Raw genomic sequence first — 16,958 nt, 5'->3', positions numbered from 1 at the left:
GCCAATCTTCAAACTAAACTTGACAATTCATTATTGGACATTCTTAAAACATCAGGAATAATCTTTGAAATATTAAATAATAATAAATCACAATCAAATTTATTAACCGGACCCAATAATCAATTAATAACTCCAACTATTACTAATCAGCTACAGCTGCAAATATCCAAATTTGATGAGATTTTAGATGAGACATTACTGAAGTTTAATGATGCTAAATGGTGTATTGAGCAAATGCTTGAGAATAAGCAGCGACAAGAAGAACTTAAACTCAAAGAGGAAATGGAAAAACAAAGACGGTTGAAGGAAGAAGAGGAAAGAAAGATAAAAGAAGAGCAAGAGAGGATATTGAGGGAACAAGAAGAAAAGAGAAAGAAGGAAGAAGAAGAAGCTAAAGCGAAAGCTGCCGCGGCTGCTGCTGCTAAGGCAAAAGCAGAAGAAGAAGTTAGACTTAAACGAGAGCAAGCTGAGAGAGAACAGGAACAAGAGAGACAACGACAACAGAAACAAAGGGAAAATGAAGAACAGAAGAGACAACAAGAATTACAAAAGCAACAAGAAGAACAAAGAAAACAGCAAGAAGCAGCTGCCCAACAACAACAGCAACAGCAGCAAAAGCAACAGTCCTTCAGTGGATTTGATGAGTTCATATCTCCAGGATTTGATTTGGGTGAATTACTGAATACAAATCAAAATCCATCAGATATACTATCTTCTATGAATTTTAATGATTTGAATTTAGACATGCCTACAGGGGCTGGAAGTGGTAATGATAACAACGATGAAGCTAATGCATTAGTTGGTGGATTAGAAAATAATGGGGATGATATGGATTTAGATATGAATAATTTATTAGGTACTGATGAACTGATCTTAGATGGATTGAATATGAGTTTATTAGATTCAGGAATGGATGGTACTAATAATGCGCCAATGCCAAATGATGATGAGTTTGATGTTGATAATTTCTTGAATCAATTTGGAGGTAATGATTAAAATGGAATCATGTAGGGACTAATTGAAATAACTTGGTTAGTTGTATGTAGTTATACTAGACAATGTATTTATATACTTCCTAATTAGGAAGTCTAGGTTGATCCAATAAAAATGCGTAGTTTTTATTTATATGCCGGAATATTCCACTGTAAGTTCGGACACTCAAAATTTGTGTGCTGAAAAAAGAAGAATTTTTCAAAGTTAAGTAAAGGGTTTACGAAATACTCTTCAACTTCACTTATTCATTAAAAGGTCAAACATGTTTAGACAAGCCATTCGTCAAGTTGCTAAGCAATCCTCTGTTGTCAGAAGAACTTATGCCACTGAAGCTGCTAGTGCTTCAGATGCCCTTAGATTATCTTTAGCATTACCACATCAAACCTTATATTCCGATTCTGAAGTTGAACAAGTCAATTTACCATCTGTTAATGGTGATTTAGGTATCTTAGCCAACCATATCCCAATTGTTGAACAATTAAGACCAGGATTATTAGAAATTATTTCTAAAGGTGGAGAAACTGAACAATATTTTGTTAGTGGAGGTATTGCTACCGTTCAACCAGGTAACAAATTAACCATTTCTGCAATTGAAGCTTTCAGGCCAACTGAAATTGATGCTTATGCTGTCAAGACTTTGATTGCTGATGCTCAAAAGAGAGCCGAATCTTCTGATGAAGTTGTTGTTGCTGAAGCAAACATTGAATTAGAAGTTTTGGAAGCTTTACAACTTGTTGCTAAATAAATGCGGTAGGTGAATATTTATTGTTACATATAATGATATATTTCAAAAGAGATAATGTGGTGTATTTTATTTTTACTTCATATACATAAGTTGAGTTTTTTTGTTAAGTTGTTGTCATTTAAACGTATATATAAATATAAGGAATGCCTGAAGGAAAAAGAAGAAGAAGAAAGGAATGATCATAATAGAGGAAATGGACTATAATCTTATTGATATCTTGTGAATCGTGTTTCTGTTCTTTCCAAAGGGTATGATATGTATGTTATATAGAATTTTCATAAATAATATTTAAAGAGGTATAAATATCAATTTGTAGATTGGCGTATCAATTGATCATTTCAAGGTTTGTGTTCAGATTAGAATTCTTCTGTGATATTGCAAGCCTTCTGTGATATCTATCACAGTGTGCCTTAGCCGAAGCAAACACAGTTAGTCTTCCAAGCATGTACTGAAAAGAGCTACTGAAAGCTGAAATGAATGTGAAAGGAACACAAGCTTAAGACAGAGACAACAAGAAAGTAATGAGCGTCCCAATTGCCCGAGCTACTTGGAAGATGTACTATGTATTTCAACTATTGGATAGTAATGAACCAGTCGCTTTAAATTTGTGACAAAAGTTGGTCAAATTTCTAAAGAAATTCTCAAAATCTATCAAAAAATGCCATAAATCAGATGTCCTATATACAATGGTAGCAATTTGTTAGAAGCTCTAGAGGGATCGATACTTTAGCATCCTCTTCTCTTGCAATCTGAATGCAGTTTGAAGTAACCGACCAGTGTCAAGGTCAATTAATGGTTTGGTTGCAAAATTTAAAAAAAAACAGGCAATAATCAGATCACGTGATTTTTTGAAGAGGGGTGTTCCTGCTTCTGCTGGCAAAAATCAATTTTCTTTGTGATTGAGATGAATTCGACCTTCTTGAAAATTCAATACAGGCGTTTTTATATTTTGTGGGATTGTTTAATTTTTCGCTTTTGACAGTTTTTTATTTATTTATTCAAATTTCTAATTTTAGAAAAGAGATTGCTGGTTAGTTGATTGAGCGATCAATTAATGTTAAATAAATTTGAACACTCGGTCTAATCGAATGATAGAAATGTTTTACAATATCTGGCTCCTGAAATTAAGGGGGTAATGAGACAGAAATCTAGAAATCTTACCTGAAAAAAAATAAAATCTCGGAAAAAGTGTGAAGAAGATGAAAAAAAAAAATTCGTTTTATTTTTTTATTATTGAGAAGGTCGATTGTAACGCGCATAGAACATCCATCCTGCAATATCTAACAAAGTAATATTATTCCGGCCCCACCTGCCCACAAACGAATTCAAAATTTTTATTTTTCATTTTGTGTTTATGGGGAAGAACCTTACAAATTCTAAATTAGATGATCAAATCACACTCCTCTCTAAACCAATTAACACATTTTTCACAACTATAAATATCCTTTTGAATTTCCCCTTTGCAATTTTTTTTTGGCAATTGACTTTTGACTTTTTCCTTCTTTCTTCTTCCTTTCATCAATCACTTTAATTGAATCCCCCCATACACATACACAATGACTCCAAACCCATCTTTAGTCCTTAACAAGATCGACGACATCACCTTTGAAACTTACGATGCTCCAGAAATCGTTGAACCAACCGACGTTATTGTCGAAGTCAAGAAAACCGGTATCTGTGGTTCTGATATCCATTACTACGCCCACGGTAAGATTGGTCCATTCGTCTTAACCAAACCAATGGTCTTAGGTCACGAATCCGCTGGTATTGTCGCCAAGGTCGGTCCAAAGGTTACCACCGTCAAGGTTGGTGACAGAGTTGCCATTGAACCAGGTGTGCCATCAAGATTATCCAAAGAATACAAATCTGGTCATTATAACTTATGTCCACACATGTGTTTTGCTGCCACTCCAAACTCCACTGAAGGTGAACCAAACCCACCAGGTACTTTATGTAAATACTTCAAATCCCCAGAAGATTTCTTAGTCAAATTACCAGATCACGTTTCTTTAGAATTAGGTGCTATGGTTGAACCATTATCTGTTGGTGTCCACGCTTGTAAATTAGGTAGTGTTAAGTTCGGTGACAAAGTCGCTGTCTTCGGTGCTGGTCCAGTTGGTTTATTAGCCGCTGCCACTGCTACCGCCATGGGTGCTTCCAAGGTTATCATTGTTGATATCTTTGACAACAAATTACAAATGGCCAAGGATATTGGTGCTGCTTCCCACATCTTCAACTCCAAGACCGGTGGTGACTATAATGATTTAATCAAGGCTTTCGACGGTTTCCAACCAACTGTTATCTTAGAATGTACTGGTGCTGAACCATGTATTAACATGGGTGTCATGATTGCTGCCCCAGGTGGTAGATTCGTTCAAGTCGGTAACGCTGGTGCTTCTGTTAAATTCCCAATCACTGAATTCGCCACTAAGGAATTAACCTTATTTGGTTCTTTCAGATATGATTATGGTGATTATCAAACTGCTGTCAACATCTTTGACAAGAACTACGAAAACGGTAAAGATAAGGCCCCAATTGATTTCGAACAATTAATCACCCACAGATTCAAGTTCGAAGATGCTATCAAGGCTTACGACTTAGTCAGAGCCGGTAGTGGTGCTGTCAAGTGTTTGATTGATGGTCCATTGTAAATAAATCATTCAAAATAATCATTTAATTAAATAATTTATAGAAATAAGTAGCATTGATTGTGAAGGGTATTTTTTTAATGAATAAATAATAAAGTTAATAATTAATTAAGTTCGGTTTGTAGTTTAGTGTTGGCTATTTGTCGAGAATACGTAAACATCCAATACTTGGGGTTCTTGTTTTCGTATATTGGCTGCAAATCATTTTTTTTTCTTTAAACCGTATCGCTTAAATTATACACTAAAATTAGTCTAAGTTAACCTCAGATCAGCCACGAATCCCCTTTGCATTTCACAATCAAATCTCTATTGACGACATCCAATACTATCAAAATTTCAAAGCGTTTCCAAAATATCATGTGTGACAAGACAATAGGCAATATTCATAGTTGACGGAGCCAAACAGGAACTACCCGATACAAAGAACAACTCTTCGGCTTCGCAATAAATTTCGGGGCTAAATGCATTCAAAATAGAATCACTCCGGAGTATACCCTGAGGGCCTACTCTTCTACTATGTTCACGGTTGCAAATAAACTACGTGTCCAAGAAAAAGATTTTCGGAAAAATGTATGGGCTAAATCTAATACATTTTTCCGAGTAAAATCAGAACATCCATTCATCAATACATAAAAGTTACATCTTCCCGAATACTATCCCCACACATACAAACACAATTTTTTGCAATTGATTTTGAAAGAACCATTGTTTTGAAATATAGGGGGAGGGCTGGCCCGTTTTTGAAGTATAAATATTCCTTTGAATCCCTAATTGATTTCTTCCCTTTTTTCTATTTCTCTATCAAACATCTTTCCTTAGACTTAAAACAATTGATTCACCAAAACATAAAATGACAGTTATTCCAAACCCATCATTAGTTCTTAATAAGATCGACGACATCACTTTCGAAACCTATGAAGCTCCCGAAATCACCCAACCTAATGAAGTAATCGTCGAAGTCAAAAAAACCGGTATTTGCGGCTCCGACATTAAATACTATGCTCATGGAGAAATTGGCCCATTCAAACTAAAACATCCAATGGTATTAGGTCACGAATCCGCTGGGATTGTATCCAAAATCGGTCCCGGGGTAACCACTTTAAAAGTCGGTGATCGAGTTGCTATTGAACCTGGTATTCCTTCAAGATTGAGTAATGAATACAAAATGGGGAAATATCATTTATGTCCCCATATGTGTTTTGCCGCTACTCCAAATGGAGATAAACCAAATGCTCCAGGTACTTTATGTAAATATTATAAATCACCGGAAGATTTTTTATTTAAATTGCCTGATCATGTTAGTTTGGAATTAGGTGCTATGGTTGAACCAATGTCTGTAGGTGTTCATGGATGTAAATTGGGTGGAGTTAAATTTGGTGATAAAGTGGCTGTATTTGGTGCTGGACCAGTTGGGATTTTGACAGCAGCAGCTGCTACTGCAATGGGTGCATCTAAAGTTATTATTGTTGATATTTTTGATCATAAATTACAAATGGCAAAAGAGATTGGTGCCGCTAGTCATATTTTTAATTCCAAGACTGGTGGGGATTATAAGGATTTAATTAAAACTTTTGATGGTGATCATCCAACGGTGATTTTGGAATGTAGTGGTGCAGAACCATGTATTATTATGGGAGTTATGGCTGCTGCTCCAGGTGGTAGATTTGTTCAAGTTGGTAATTCGGTTGGACATGTTAAATTCCCAATTACTGAATTTGCAACCAGAGAATTAATCTTATATGGATCTTTTAGATATGATTATGGTGATTATCAAACTTCAATTAATATTTTTGATAAGAATTATAAAGATGGGAAAGATAAAGCACCAATTGATTTTGAAAGATTAATTACCCATAGATTTAAGTTTGAAGATGCTATTAAGGCTTATGATTTAGTTAGAGGTGGAAATGGTGCTGTAAAGTGCTTGATTGATGGTCCTTTGTAAGTGACTTGCGATTAGCAATTTTTTTAGTTGTAGAATTTATAGAAAGTAGTTTTTGATTGTGTTTTGTGAATGGATATTCTTCTGCTTAAGTAATATGCATTTCCTCTGTAAGGTAATATCATCTTGAAGTGAGACAATTGTGATAGCCAATTGGTTGCAAAAATAACAATTCCATAGTGTTAGGAGGAATCACAAGAAAATGGTTTCAACTTCTCCTATGTTTTTGTTTTATGTAGTGGATTTATCCTTAATACGAAGTTTCCAAGAGCATATAGTGCATTGACTAGGTTTTTTACACGCACTTTATAGAGTGATCTCCAAAGCAGACTGCCTGGTGACAACTTTGGTTGAATGAAAAATTGTCCTGCATATAAATCAACCTCATACTCAAAGCAAAAAATTTTCATTCAATTTTTAAGTGAGCTTGTTCACTATCAATTGAACACTATACAGCAACCGAAACAACAACAGCTAGAACAATGTCATTAACACCTAAGGAAGCTTTTGCTAAACTTCCACAGAAACTTCATAAGTTCTTTATGAAATATCCACCTAGACCATTTGCTCAATATGCTGATAAACCAAGTACAGTAGATGATCCATTAAAGAATCCATTTATGCCAAATAAAACCAAAACAGGAGTATGGCATACAGCTAAATATTCACGTAGAAGATCAGCTGATTTATATAAGTTAGCATATAAGTTTGGTATTCATACTTTATTACCTCCAACCCCAAGAAAATTCTATGAAGATAAATATGAAAATAAGAACTGGATGAGAGGTGTGTTATATAATAAGAAATCAAAGAGAGAAAGAGAAAGACCAGAGAAACTTGCTTCCAAAGAAGAAGCATTGGCAAAGATGGATGAAACTATTCTTGCTGCCAGACCAGAATTTAAGAAGAAGTTTGCCAAACTAGAAGAAAAGAGAAAGAAGGCTTGGTATTAAGCTGGAGTGGGTTTTGTATATCTGTAAATAGTTGTATATATATATTACAATAATAATAATAATAGCAATAACAATAGAATATTCTATATTGGCCTTGAACGGCGACCTTGTTGCAGTTTTGGTTTGAATGGTTTTCTAATATTTCCACCACCAGTAGCACCACCACCAGCAGCAGCAGCAGGACCAGCACCATGACCTTTTATTTTATTATTAGTGGCACATTTAGTTAAGATTGAATCTATATTAAGTTGATCCGGTAATATTATTTGTCTTATTTGATTACCTCTTATATTTATATAATTTAATAAACTTGGATCTTGAAATTGTTGTTGTAATTTAACATTTTTAAGGGAAAGATTCATAGTTGGTGAACATGATAATAAATTACCAGTTATACTTGTACCATTCTTTAATTCTACTGTTATTGGTTGATTAGTAGAATTGGGTATATTCATTAAGAAATGAACGAGCTTCATATTGACTACGTTGCTATTGCTATATATGGCTATCCACTTTAGTGGTTTATCTTTCTAATAGAGAGAGATGGAGAGAGATGAAATCTTTTTTCTGTGGTGGTTTGAATTGTGAAGGGAATTTAGTGCGACTTATTAGACAACTGGTAGCACCACTTCTCCCCCCGCCACCCAGAAAGAAATAAAAATTGAATTCTCTTTCTCTCGGTAAATTTTATCACACATTTTGAAAAAAAATTGAATTACGTATTTCAAATCGAAATCACTCGTTGATTTCAACATTTATTCAACATTAAATAACCAAATAATATAAGCAAATAAACAAGTAACGCAAATAATCCAAACAAGCCAAACAGCAAACATGTCATCAAATCCAATTCTAGCTAGTATCAAAAGGATTCCACCAGTTACAAGATTCTTTACTATTGGATCAGTATTAGCATGTATTGGAATATCAACATTTAATGGTTTTGATAAATTATTTATTAATTATCCAATTTTAAGTTATTTAATTTTGGTAACAAAGTATTCATTTCAAAATGATAAAACTTATCTTGCTAAATCAATGACTTTATTTACTGGTTTAATTCAATTTTATAAATTCTTTTCATCATTTATAATTCCTCTGGGAATTCTACTGAAAGATATAAGTACTTTATTAAATATTTATTTCTTTTATACTTTTTCAAATCATTTAGAAATTGGTAAATTTGGTGGTATTTTTCCTGATTATGTTTGGTTTATCTTATTAAATGGTATTATGATTCAAATAGTCCGGTTAGGATTAGAATGTTTATCTCCAACTATTGCTCTGATGATTACTTATCCTCATGAAATGTTATTAGCATGTCTTACTTATATTTGGTCAAGACAAAATAAAAATGCTACAATTAATTTAATGGGTCTTATTCCAATAAAAGCTTATTATTTACCTTTAGGTAATATTATAGTTAATGGTATTGTAGGAGGTCCAATTGCTGTAACTGGTTCATTAATTGGAATTATGTCAGGATATTTATATCTTTGTTTACAATCTCAAACAACTCCAATTTATAATTTATTTCCAGGAGCTTATGGAACTCCCATGAATAGAACAGCTAGTGGTAGAAGAGTAGGTGCTACATCTATTGATCGTCCAGGTACTAGAACTCCTATTGAAGCTGAATTTATTGGGGATTCAATTTATGATTCTGGGTATTTAAGAGCTCCTACTTGGTTATATAATTTTTTGAATTATCCACGCGTAAGACCAAATAATGGAACAGTTCCATTAGTAAATAGAACTGGAAATATGTCAAGAATGCAACAACAACAAGCAACTGCAGATAGTGTTAGTTCTGGTAACTCATGGTTTAGTGGGAATAAAGCAGATGGAGAAAGTCCTGTCTTTAGAGGAAAAGGTCAAAGATTAGGAGGTTGAGAAAAGGAAGGGAATCGTGGTTGTTGTTTGGTGTGGTGAGGTTTGGGCGAATCTTTAGATGTAAGTTTTTATAGGAGTGTATGTAATATTGTATATGTACAGTATATATCTAGTACGGAATTAGAAGAATACAGTAAGATTCTAACTATTTGTAGTCGTAGATCGTGTTTCCAGGGTGATTACATTTCTTCCACCGTGTTACTATTGTTTATTGTTGATGTAAAGTGGGTTAATCCCTGTATGGAATACAATCAAATTATGATGTAATCAATTGTTCCATAATAGAAACATTTTGGACCAGAAAAACTGAAAACTCCGCAGAAATTGAAATTAGACAAGAATTTTTATTTTTACAACCAATTTCCATTCATCTTCCGATTCCTTCCGTTTCTCTCTTCTTCTACTACTTATACTTCCAATAGACATCCAATCAAACAACAGTACAAATGTCTAACACTCCTGTGCAGGGATCTTCTTCACGTGCACCATTTCCATTACCTTTGCCTGAAGAATTCTCTCGTACTTCAAGTACAACCAATTTACTGTCAACTACAAGTTTACGTAAGTCAAGATTAAGAAAACGATCAAAATCAACCTTAAAAAGATCAACAACTCCAAGTCAGAAATTGATCTTTTCTGTGGATGATGATATCAATGATAGAATAGATGAAGATTTATCTGATGCTGAAGCTGATGATACTTTATCAGTAGTTAGAAGTGATCGAGTATATTTAGAAGGTTATAGTGATGCATTAAAGGCTTTATACCATCGCAAGACTAAATCACCTTTGATTAATCCATCTACTGAACCCATTAGTGATTCTCCAAAAAAATCTCCAGAAGAAGTAGCACAACTTGAATCAACAATTGCAAAAGATTTACAAGAAGCTGAAGAAAGTATAAGGGTTTTAGAAGAAATCGTAGATTCAAGAAGAGATAGTCTTAAAGATAATGAATCTGAAATTGCTGAGTATAGAGAAGAAGATGCAGATGTGTCCCAAAGACTTGATAATGACGATGATGAAGCAAGATCACTCAGATCAATTGATAGTGTAGGTTCATTAAACTTACGAGAAAGACAAGATGCAATCAATTCTACCCATCCTTTTGGTATTAAGATTTGGAAACCATCATTATATAAGAAGAAGAGATCAGTTGCTACTAGAGCAGAAGAAGATATTCATGATTTCGACCCAAGAAAACCAACAACTACAATTTCTTGGGGAGTTATCCTTACAAATTTAGTCTGGGGTTTCACTACTGGATTATTTATTTATTTAATTTGTTTAATTGGTGCCGCATTTGTATTTGTGTTTTCAGGATTTGCCATACAAAGACGTCTGAGACCTTATGTTAAATTATTATTAAAATTGGGAAGATATTGGTTATTCCCATTTGGAAAATTTGTATTGATTAATAAAGATGAAAATTATTTAGAGGAAGATGAACTATATGGAAGAACTATTAATGAATTTCATCAATGGAGATTACAAGAAGAAGGGAGATTATTCTTTGCACCTCCAAGAAGATATACCAATTCTGAATCTAAACCATTACTAAAAGATGATAAAGGACGTCCTTTAAGAGATGCATATGCATCAATTGATAATGCTCCAAATGGAGTGGCATCTTCATCGACAACAGGAATACAAAGCCCGTTTACATCAAATCCTAGAAGATCTACTGGATTATCCGAATCAAGTGCCATATCAGGGGATGATGATCATGGAGATGATTCAGAATTGAATGATGTGAAAATGAGATTATTTGGTAGAGGAAGTTGGAGTGGAGGACGTCTTGCATTTTACATTTATTTTTATATCCTTTTACAACCTATATTATATCTAATTGGATTCTTCTGTTGGTTAGGTGTTTTCACAATTCCAATGGCCAAAATTACAAATATCATTAGTGTTCATTTAAGAAGACATCCATTAGCATTAGATTTTGAACAAGAAAAAGAATATTATAAAAGAATGGAAGATCCTCAAAAAAAGAAGAGAAAGAAACATCAAAGGATTCTTTTATGTACTTATAGATGTTGTGGATTCCATTATTATAAATATACCATTGATGGTACCAATATCTTTTTCATTAATTTATTGGCAGTTGTTATATTAGTGATTTTGGATTTTTATGCATTAAAAGAATCATTGAAGTTAGATATTTGGTTAACTGATTCTACGTTTATTTTCTGTGCATGTCTTTTTTCAATTATTCCATTAGCTTATTTCATTGGTCAAGCAGTTGCCTCTATTTCCGCTCAATCATCAATGGGAGTAGGTGCTGCCATTAATGCATTTTTCTCCACAATTGTTGAAATCTTTTTATATTGTGTTGCCTTGAATCAATCCAAAGGGAAATTAGTTGAAGGTTCAATGATTGGATCCATTTTAGGTGGTGTTTTATTATTGCCGGGTCTTTCAATGTGTGGTGGTGCCGTTAAGAGGAAAACACAAAGATATAACCCTCGTTCTGCTGGTGTTTCATCAACTATGTTATTATTCGCTATGCTTACCATGTTTGCTCCTTCTTTGTTTTATCAAATTTACGGAGCTTATGAAATTAAATGTAAACGATGTGATATTATTAATGATGATAGTGATTGCAATAAATGTAGATTTATCCAACCTTCATTCACACTTGACGCATTATATTATCAAGTCATAAAGCCATTTTCTTTGATTGTGGCTGCCGCATTATTCGCTGCTTATGTATGTGGATTATTTTTCACATTAAGGACTCATGCTTCTTTGATTTGGGCTACTAATGCTCATGAAGCCAAGAAACAAGAAGAACGGTTTTTAAGATCTCCAAGTGTTGCAAGTATGGTTACTCCATTGCAATTGGGTAGCACTGCAGGATTACTCCCTAATAAAATGTCCAAATTACCTCCATCAGCCCTTGGTGCTAGGGATAGTAAACAACCTTCGACATTAGATCTTCCTCGTGACCGTGCACCTCCAAATCGTGGAGATGTCACTCCTAGCCCCGTACAAAGAAGAACTAGTGTCCCAGTTAAAGTAGAAGAAGATCATCATGCTGATTTAGCTGAAGGTGGCGGTGGTCATGATGCTCCAAATTGGTCCAGAACTAAATCTACTGTTATTTTATTATCTGCAACATTATTATATGCCATTATTGCTGAAATATTAGTGAATACAGTTGATTCAATCTTGATTGATTTCCCCATCAATCCGAAATTCTTAGGGTTGACTGTATTTGCATTAGTCCCCAACACCACAGAATTTTTAAATGCTATTTCATTTGCCATTGGTGGTAATGTTGCCCTTTCGATGGAAATTGGTAGTGCATATGCTTTACAAGTGGTTTTGATCCAAATTCCATGTTTGGTATTATATTCAATCTATCAAAATTTTACTGACGTTGAACAGATTTTTTCATTGGTGTTCCCAAGATGGGATATTATTGCAACCTTGATTTCAATTTATTTGTTTACTTATGTTTATGCTGAAGGGAAATCCAATTATTTTAAAGGAGTTATATTGTGTCTTATTTATTTTGTGGTGTTGATTGGATTTTGGTTTAATGATATTATTGAGAATTTAGATGATGGATATTTTGCTGGTCCAGGGATCATGAGAAGTGGATGAGGGTTAGGCAGAAGCGGTCGAGAGAGAGAGAGAGAGAGAAAGTTTAATACATGAGTAGCGAGACATTTTTTATTTGATACCCGTCTCTATATAGTTATATAGATTTATCAATGTTTTAATAGATAAACCCTTCCTTCGTATGGAGATAATTTATCATTGCTTTTAATCGACGAGGAAGTAGATTGAAGGAATTCAAGATCTTCATTAACCAATTTCTCAAATTCAACTTCTTCAGTAGAGAAATTAATAACAGTATATGTAGTTCTATCCTTACCTTCTTTCAAGAACGTAAACAACTTGGGATTCTCAAAATCAAGAATTTTGAAATGCCCATAAATGAAAACATCCTTATATTGTTTTCTAAGTTGAATCATCTTCTTCCAAAATGATAACAACGAATCTGGGTTGCACGACTCATTCTTGACATTAATTTTTTGGTAATTATCATTTACCCTCATCCATGGTGTTCCAGATGTAAAGCCTGCATTTGGGGTCGAATCCCATTGCATAGGAGTTCTTGCATTATCCCTTGCCAACAAATTAATCTTCTTCATTAACTCATTCAACTGTTTGGCATCAGCATTTGGATTTAATTCTAAGAATTGCTTATAGTAATTCAAAGTTCCAATATCCTTATAATCGTCAATTGTCCAATCTTTGGGAACATTAACCATACCAATCTCTTGTCCTTGGAATATGAATTCTGTACCAGTAAGACAACATTGTAACATAGCCAATGCCTTCCCTGAAGCAATTCTAAATTCCGGAGAATCATTTCCAAATCTACTAATAGACCTAGGGAAATCATGATTTTCGATAAATACTGTAGACCAGGCATCAGTGCCTTCGATAAATTCACCTTGGGTTTTAACTGCTTTTTTGAAATTTAACAAATTGAACTCATGCATTCTAAACCTATCAGCGGGGTCTGTTCCAAGTTCAACCACGTCGAACAAAAACATCATATTCATTTCACATTCTTTGGCACTTACATATTTGAGAGATTCTTCACGGGTCGAATGTCCAACTTCTCCCACGGTCATGACATCAAATGGTTTCATGAGATCAGCTATTGCTTTATGGAATTCATGAATTCTTGGTCCATGCTGATGATAGATCTTACAAGGTTGGAATTCTATATCGGCGAATTTTATAGGCGCGTCTTTGAAACCTTGATGTTTTGAATACATTCCAGCAGTATCGATTCTGAATCCATCTACACCACGATCTAACCAGAATTTAATTGCTGATTGGAAAATTGCTTGTCGCGTGTCTTCATTTTCCCAATTCAAATCAGGTTGTGATTCAGCAAAAAGATGAAGGTAATATTCGTTGGTCAATTCGTCATATTTCCAAGCCGAGCCTGAGAAATAAGATCCCCAATTGTTTGGTGGGTGTCTATTACCTTCGGAATCGTATCTTGGAGGTTTCCAAATATACCAATCTCGTTTCGCGTTATCTTTGGACAATCTAGATTCTTTGAACCAAGCATGCTGATCAGAAGTATGATTGATAACTAAATCCAATATAATCTTCATTCCTCTTGAATGACATTCTTGAATCAACGTATCCATATCTTGTAAAGTACCAAAACCAGGATAAACATTTTCATAATCAGAAATATCATAACCGAAATCATTCATTGGTGAATCATACATTGGACTTAACCAAACTACATCGATTCCCAATTCTTGAAGATAAGGTAAAGTACTTGTGACACCAGGTATATCACCAACACCATCTCCATTGGAATCCTTATAAGATGTTGGCCAGATTTGATAAACAGTTGCTTCTTTCCACCACTTTTCGTCAATCATTTTTTTTGAAATGAGTTTGTTGATTTACTCTTATTCTTCTTCTTCTTCTACGACTCCTAGAACTGACACATAACGAGGGCGGTTATTCGTTTATTTATAGTTAGAAGCCATGGGTTTAATTTAGTGATCAAGAACAATAGGAGGGGGGAGTTTTATTTTTGATCTCCACACGTCTTTTTCAGCGATAATTCAAGCGAGCTACCAACCACACGGCTTTTCAGCGATAATTCAAGCGAGCTACCAACCACAAAGTGATTGCGCACCAAACTACTCCACTCCCTTCCGGACTTATTCTCGGAGAGTATTGATAAGGGAATTACCGATGGCGGAGTTATCGTATGATAAGTTCATATTATTTGGGGATTCGATAACTCAATTCAGTTGTGCACAAGATGGGGGATATGGCTTAACTCCTGCATTGCAGGAATTATATGTCCGAAAGTTAGATGTTATTAATCGTGGATTCAGTGGATACAATTCTGACCATGCCAGACTTATATTGCCGAAGATATTGGAAGCTGAATCAAATGAGGAGAAGAATAACATTAAGCTAATGACAATATTCTTTGGTACTAATGATGCTTTTCAAGTTGAGGATGAGTTAAATAACGTTCAGGCAGTTCCGTTGGATAGGTATAAAAAGAATTTGAGTGCAATGATCGAACTAGCATTGGAGTATAATATTGATCCAATTGTGATTGGCCCTGCCTTACATTACGACGAATTAGCTAGGGTAGGGTTGAAAGAGAGAGGGAGGCCATCAGATAAACCGCGAGTCACTAACAAAAGGTATTTGGAATATAGTGAATGCGCAGAAGTTGTTGCGGATAAGTATGAGGTTGCTTTTGTAGATTCATGGAATGCCTTTAGGACAGCTGGTGGATGGACTAAAGAACAAGTGTTTAATTACCAAAATACCGAAGGATTACGTGATTTCTTTCACGATGGAGTACACTTCACTCCCCAGGCATACCAAGTCTTGACTACTGAAATTCTTGATGCAATCAACTTTACTCCCTTCGTGCCCGAACTAGTTCCTGACAAGTTTAAGACTTGGGAAGATGTTCGTCTCGACGACTTGCCAGATTCAATGTTAACATCTAATAATGGTCATTTGGTTCCACCTAAGCACAGACATGCATTAAGTTACGATAAATTTATTATGCTTGGTGATTCAATCACACAATTCAGCAGTAATCAGACTGGTCCCAGTTTTGGGTTAATGCCCGCATTACAGAATGAATATATCAGAAGATTAGATGTCTTGAATCGTGGATATGCCGGGTATTATTCCGAAATGGGAAAGCATTTATTACGAAAAATATTACGTGCAGAATTGAATTCTACTAAAGATAATATTAAGTTATTAACAATATTCTTTGGAACCAATGACGCTTTTCAAATAAATGATGACTTAAGCGAAATACAATCTATACCTTTGGAAAGATATAAACAGAATTTATCAGAAATGATTGAAATGGCATTGGAGAATAACATTAGTCCAATTATTATTGGTCCTACTTTTCATGATACCGAAAGGGCGTATAAATTCTTTCATGCTCAAGGTAGAGAAGTGAATTCGCCGGCAGCTACTCATAAGCGATACTATGAATATTCCGAAGGTGCAAAAGAAGTAGCCACGAAGTATAATGTGGCATTTGTTGATCTTTGGAATGCTTTTAGAATCGATGGAGGCTGGCTGAAAGAGCAATTGTTATCTGGAAATGAAAAGGCTGGTCCTGGACGAGTACGCGATTACATATCCGATGGGATTCATTTCAAACCACTAGCGTATGCAATTGCGTATGAGGAAATTATGAAAGCGATTCGTGCACACTATCCTAAATTAGCACCAGAGAAATTGCCTGAAAAATTATCGTACTGGGCTGATATTGACCCAAACGATGTCGAATACACACTTTTTAAACCTCAAAACCCTGATTCTCCTTCAAAACAGGTGGAGATTATCGATACATCGGCACTCAAAGAAAAGGCAAGAACAATGATTGGGCAATGTTTTGAAGAATAAGGGCGAGAGTGAGAGTTTGTTAGAAGATTTAGATTTTAAAGGAGATATTCTGGATTTAGAAGATATGTATAACGAGTATGTACGTCTAGATGATACTTACTATTAGCTTATGGCTTTATAAAAAGATTTTACATAGTATATAGAACGAGAAATATGATATATTGTGCAATTAAGCTGCAATAAATAGTGAACAATTTTTGTGTAATAACAGATGATTGGATCTTTGACACATTTTTTGACACATTAAGAACAATGGGCGCGTTTTAATATCCGCATAAAAATTTGCTAACCAGCTTCCGAGGCACCCATCGACGACAAATATGG

The 16,958-nt window shown here is 34.6% G+C and overlaps 10 protein-coding genes across 10 annotated transcripts; 8 read left to right on the top strand and 2 right to left on the bottom strand. All coding sequences in view use genetic code 12, as the record gives it.

Annotated features, from left to right (window-relative positions):
- CTA26 (Cta26p) lies at window positions 1–996 on the top strand (the record flags this gene model as incomplete). The annotated part of the gene is made up of 1 exon (XM_049406400.1): window positions 1–996. A coding segment is annotated over one exon (996 nt), but the record flags the coding sequence as incomplete, so codon positions are not given.
- A 259-nt stretch (window positions 997–1,255) lies between these two features.
- Window positions 1,256–1,738, top strand: ATP16 (F1F0 ATP synthase subunit delta; the record flags this gene model as incomplete). The annotated part of the gene is made up of 1 exon (XM_049406399.1): window positions 1,256–1,738. The coding sequence occupies one exon, from the start codon at window positions 1,256–1,258 to the stop codon at window positions 1,736–1,738; it is 483 nt and encodes a 160-aa protein (XP_049264111.1).
- Window positions 1,739–3,294: 1,556 nt separating this feature from the next.
- Window positions 3,295–4,389, top strand: J8A68_002627 (NAD(P)-dependent alcohol dehydrogenase; the record flags this gene model as incomplete). The annotated part of the gene is made up of 1 exon (XM_049406398.1): window positions 3,295–4,389. One exon carries the CDS (start codon window positions 3,295–3,297, stop codon window positions 4,387–4,389), a length of 1,095 nt encoding a protein of 364 aa, XP_049264110.1.
- An 847-nt stretch (window positions 4,390–5,236) lies between these two features.
- Window positions 5,237–6,331, top strand: J8A68_002626 (NAD(P)-dependent alcohol dehydrogenase; the record flags this gene model as incomplete). The annotated part of the gene is made up of 1 exon (XM_049406397.1): window positions 5,237–6,331. The coding sequence occupies one exon, from the start codon at window positions 5,237–5,239 to the stop codon at window positions 6,329–6,331; it is 1,095 nt and encodes a 364-aa protein (XP_049264109.1).
- Window positions 6,332–6,810: 479 nt separating this feature from the next.
- J8A68_002625 (mitochondrial 54S ribosomal protein mL59) lies at window positions 6,811–7,281 on the top strand (the record flags this gene model as incomplete). Its single annotated transcript, XM_049406395.1, has 1 exon — window positions 6,811–7,281. The coding sequence occupies one exon, from the start codon at window positions 6,811–6,813 to the stop codon at window positions 7,279–7,281; it is 471 nt and encodes a 156-aa protein (XP_049264108.1).
- An 83-nt stretch (window positions 7,282–7,364) lies between these two features.
- On the bottom strand, window positions 7,365–7,736 carry J8A68_002624 (mRNA splicing protein; the record flags this gene model as incomplete). The annotated part of the gene is made up of 1 exon (XM_049406394.1): window positions 7,365–7,736. One exon carries the CDS (start codon window positions 7,734–7,736, stop codon window positions 7,365–7,367), a length of 372 nt encoding a protein of 123 aa, XP_049264107.1.
- A 379-nt stretch (window positions 7,737–8,115) lies between these two features.
- Window positions 8,116–9,174, top strand: J8A68_002623 (uncharacterized protein; the record flags this gene model as incomplete). Its single annotated transcript, XM_049406393.1, has 1 exon — window positions 8,116–9,174. The coding sequence occupies one exon, from the start codon at window positions 8,116–8,118 to the stop codon at window positions 9,172–9,174; it is 1,059 nt and encodes a 352-aa protein (XP_049264106.1).
- Window positions 9,175–9,620: 446 nt separating this feature from the next.
- Window positions 9,621–12,788, top strand: J8A68_002622 (uncharacterized protein; the record flags this gene model as incomplete). The annotated part of the gene is made up of 1 exon (XM_049406392.1): window positions 9,621–12,788. One exon carries the CDS (start codon window positions 9,621–9,623, stop codon window positions 12,786–12,788), a length of 3,168 nt encoding a protein of 1,055 aa, XP_049264105.1.
- A 107-nt stretch (window positions 12,789–12,895) lies between these two features.
- On the bottom strand, window positions 12,896–14,605 carry MAL2 (oligo-1,6-glucosidase IMA1; the record flags this gene model as incomplete). The annotated part of the gene is made up of 1 exon (XM_049406391.1): window positions 12,896–14,605. One exon carries the CDS (start codon window positions 14,603–14,605, stop codon window positions 12,896–12,898), a length of 1,710 nt encoding a protein of 569 aa, XP_049264104.1.
- A 322-nt stretch (window positions 14,606–14,927) lies between these two features.
- Window positions 14,928–16,634, top strand: IAH1 (isoamyl acetate-hydrolyzing esterase; the record flags this gene model as incomplete). The annotated part of the gene is made up of 1 exon (XM_049406390.1): window positions 14,928–16,634. One exon carries the CDS (start codon window positions 14,928–14,930, stop codon window positions 16,632–16,634), a length of 1,707 nt encoding a protein of 568 aa, XP_049264103.1.
- Between the last annotated feature and the right edge of the window lie 324 nt (window positions 16,635–16,958).

The sequence above is a fragment of the Hemisphaericaspora subhashii genome (assembly GCF_019202705.1).
Source record: "Hemisphaericaspora subhashii strain CBS 10753 chromosome Unknown scaffold76, whole genome shotgun sequence".
Classification (NCBI taxonomy): Eukaryota; Fungi; Ascomycota; class Pichiomycetes; order Serinales; family Debaryomycetaceae; genus Hemisphaericaspora; species Hemisphaericaspora subhashii.
This window is presented reverse-complemented; position numbering and strand designations above follow the sequence as displayed.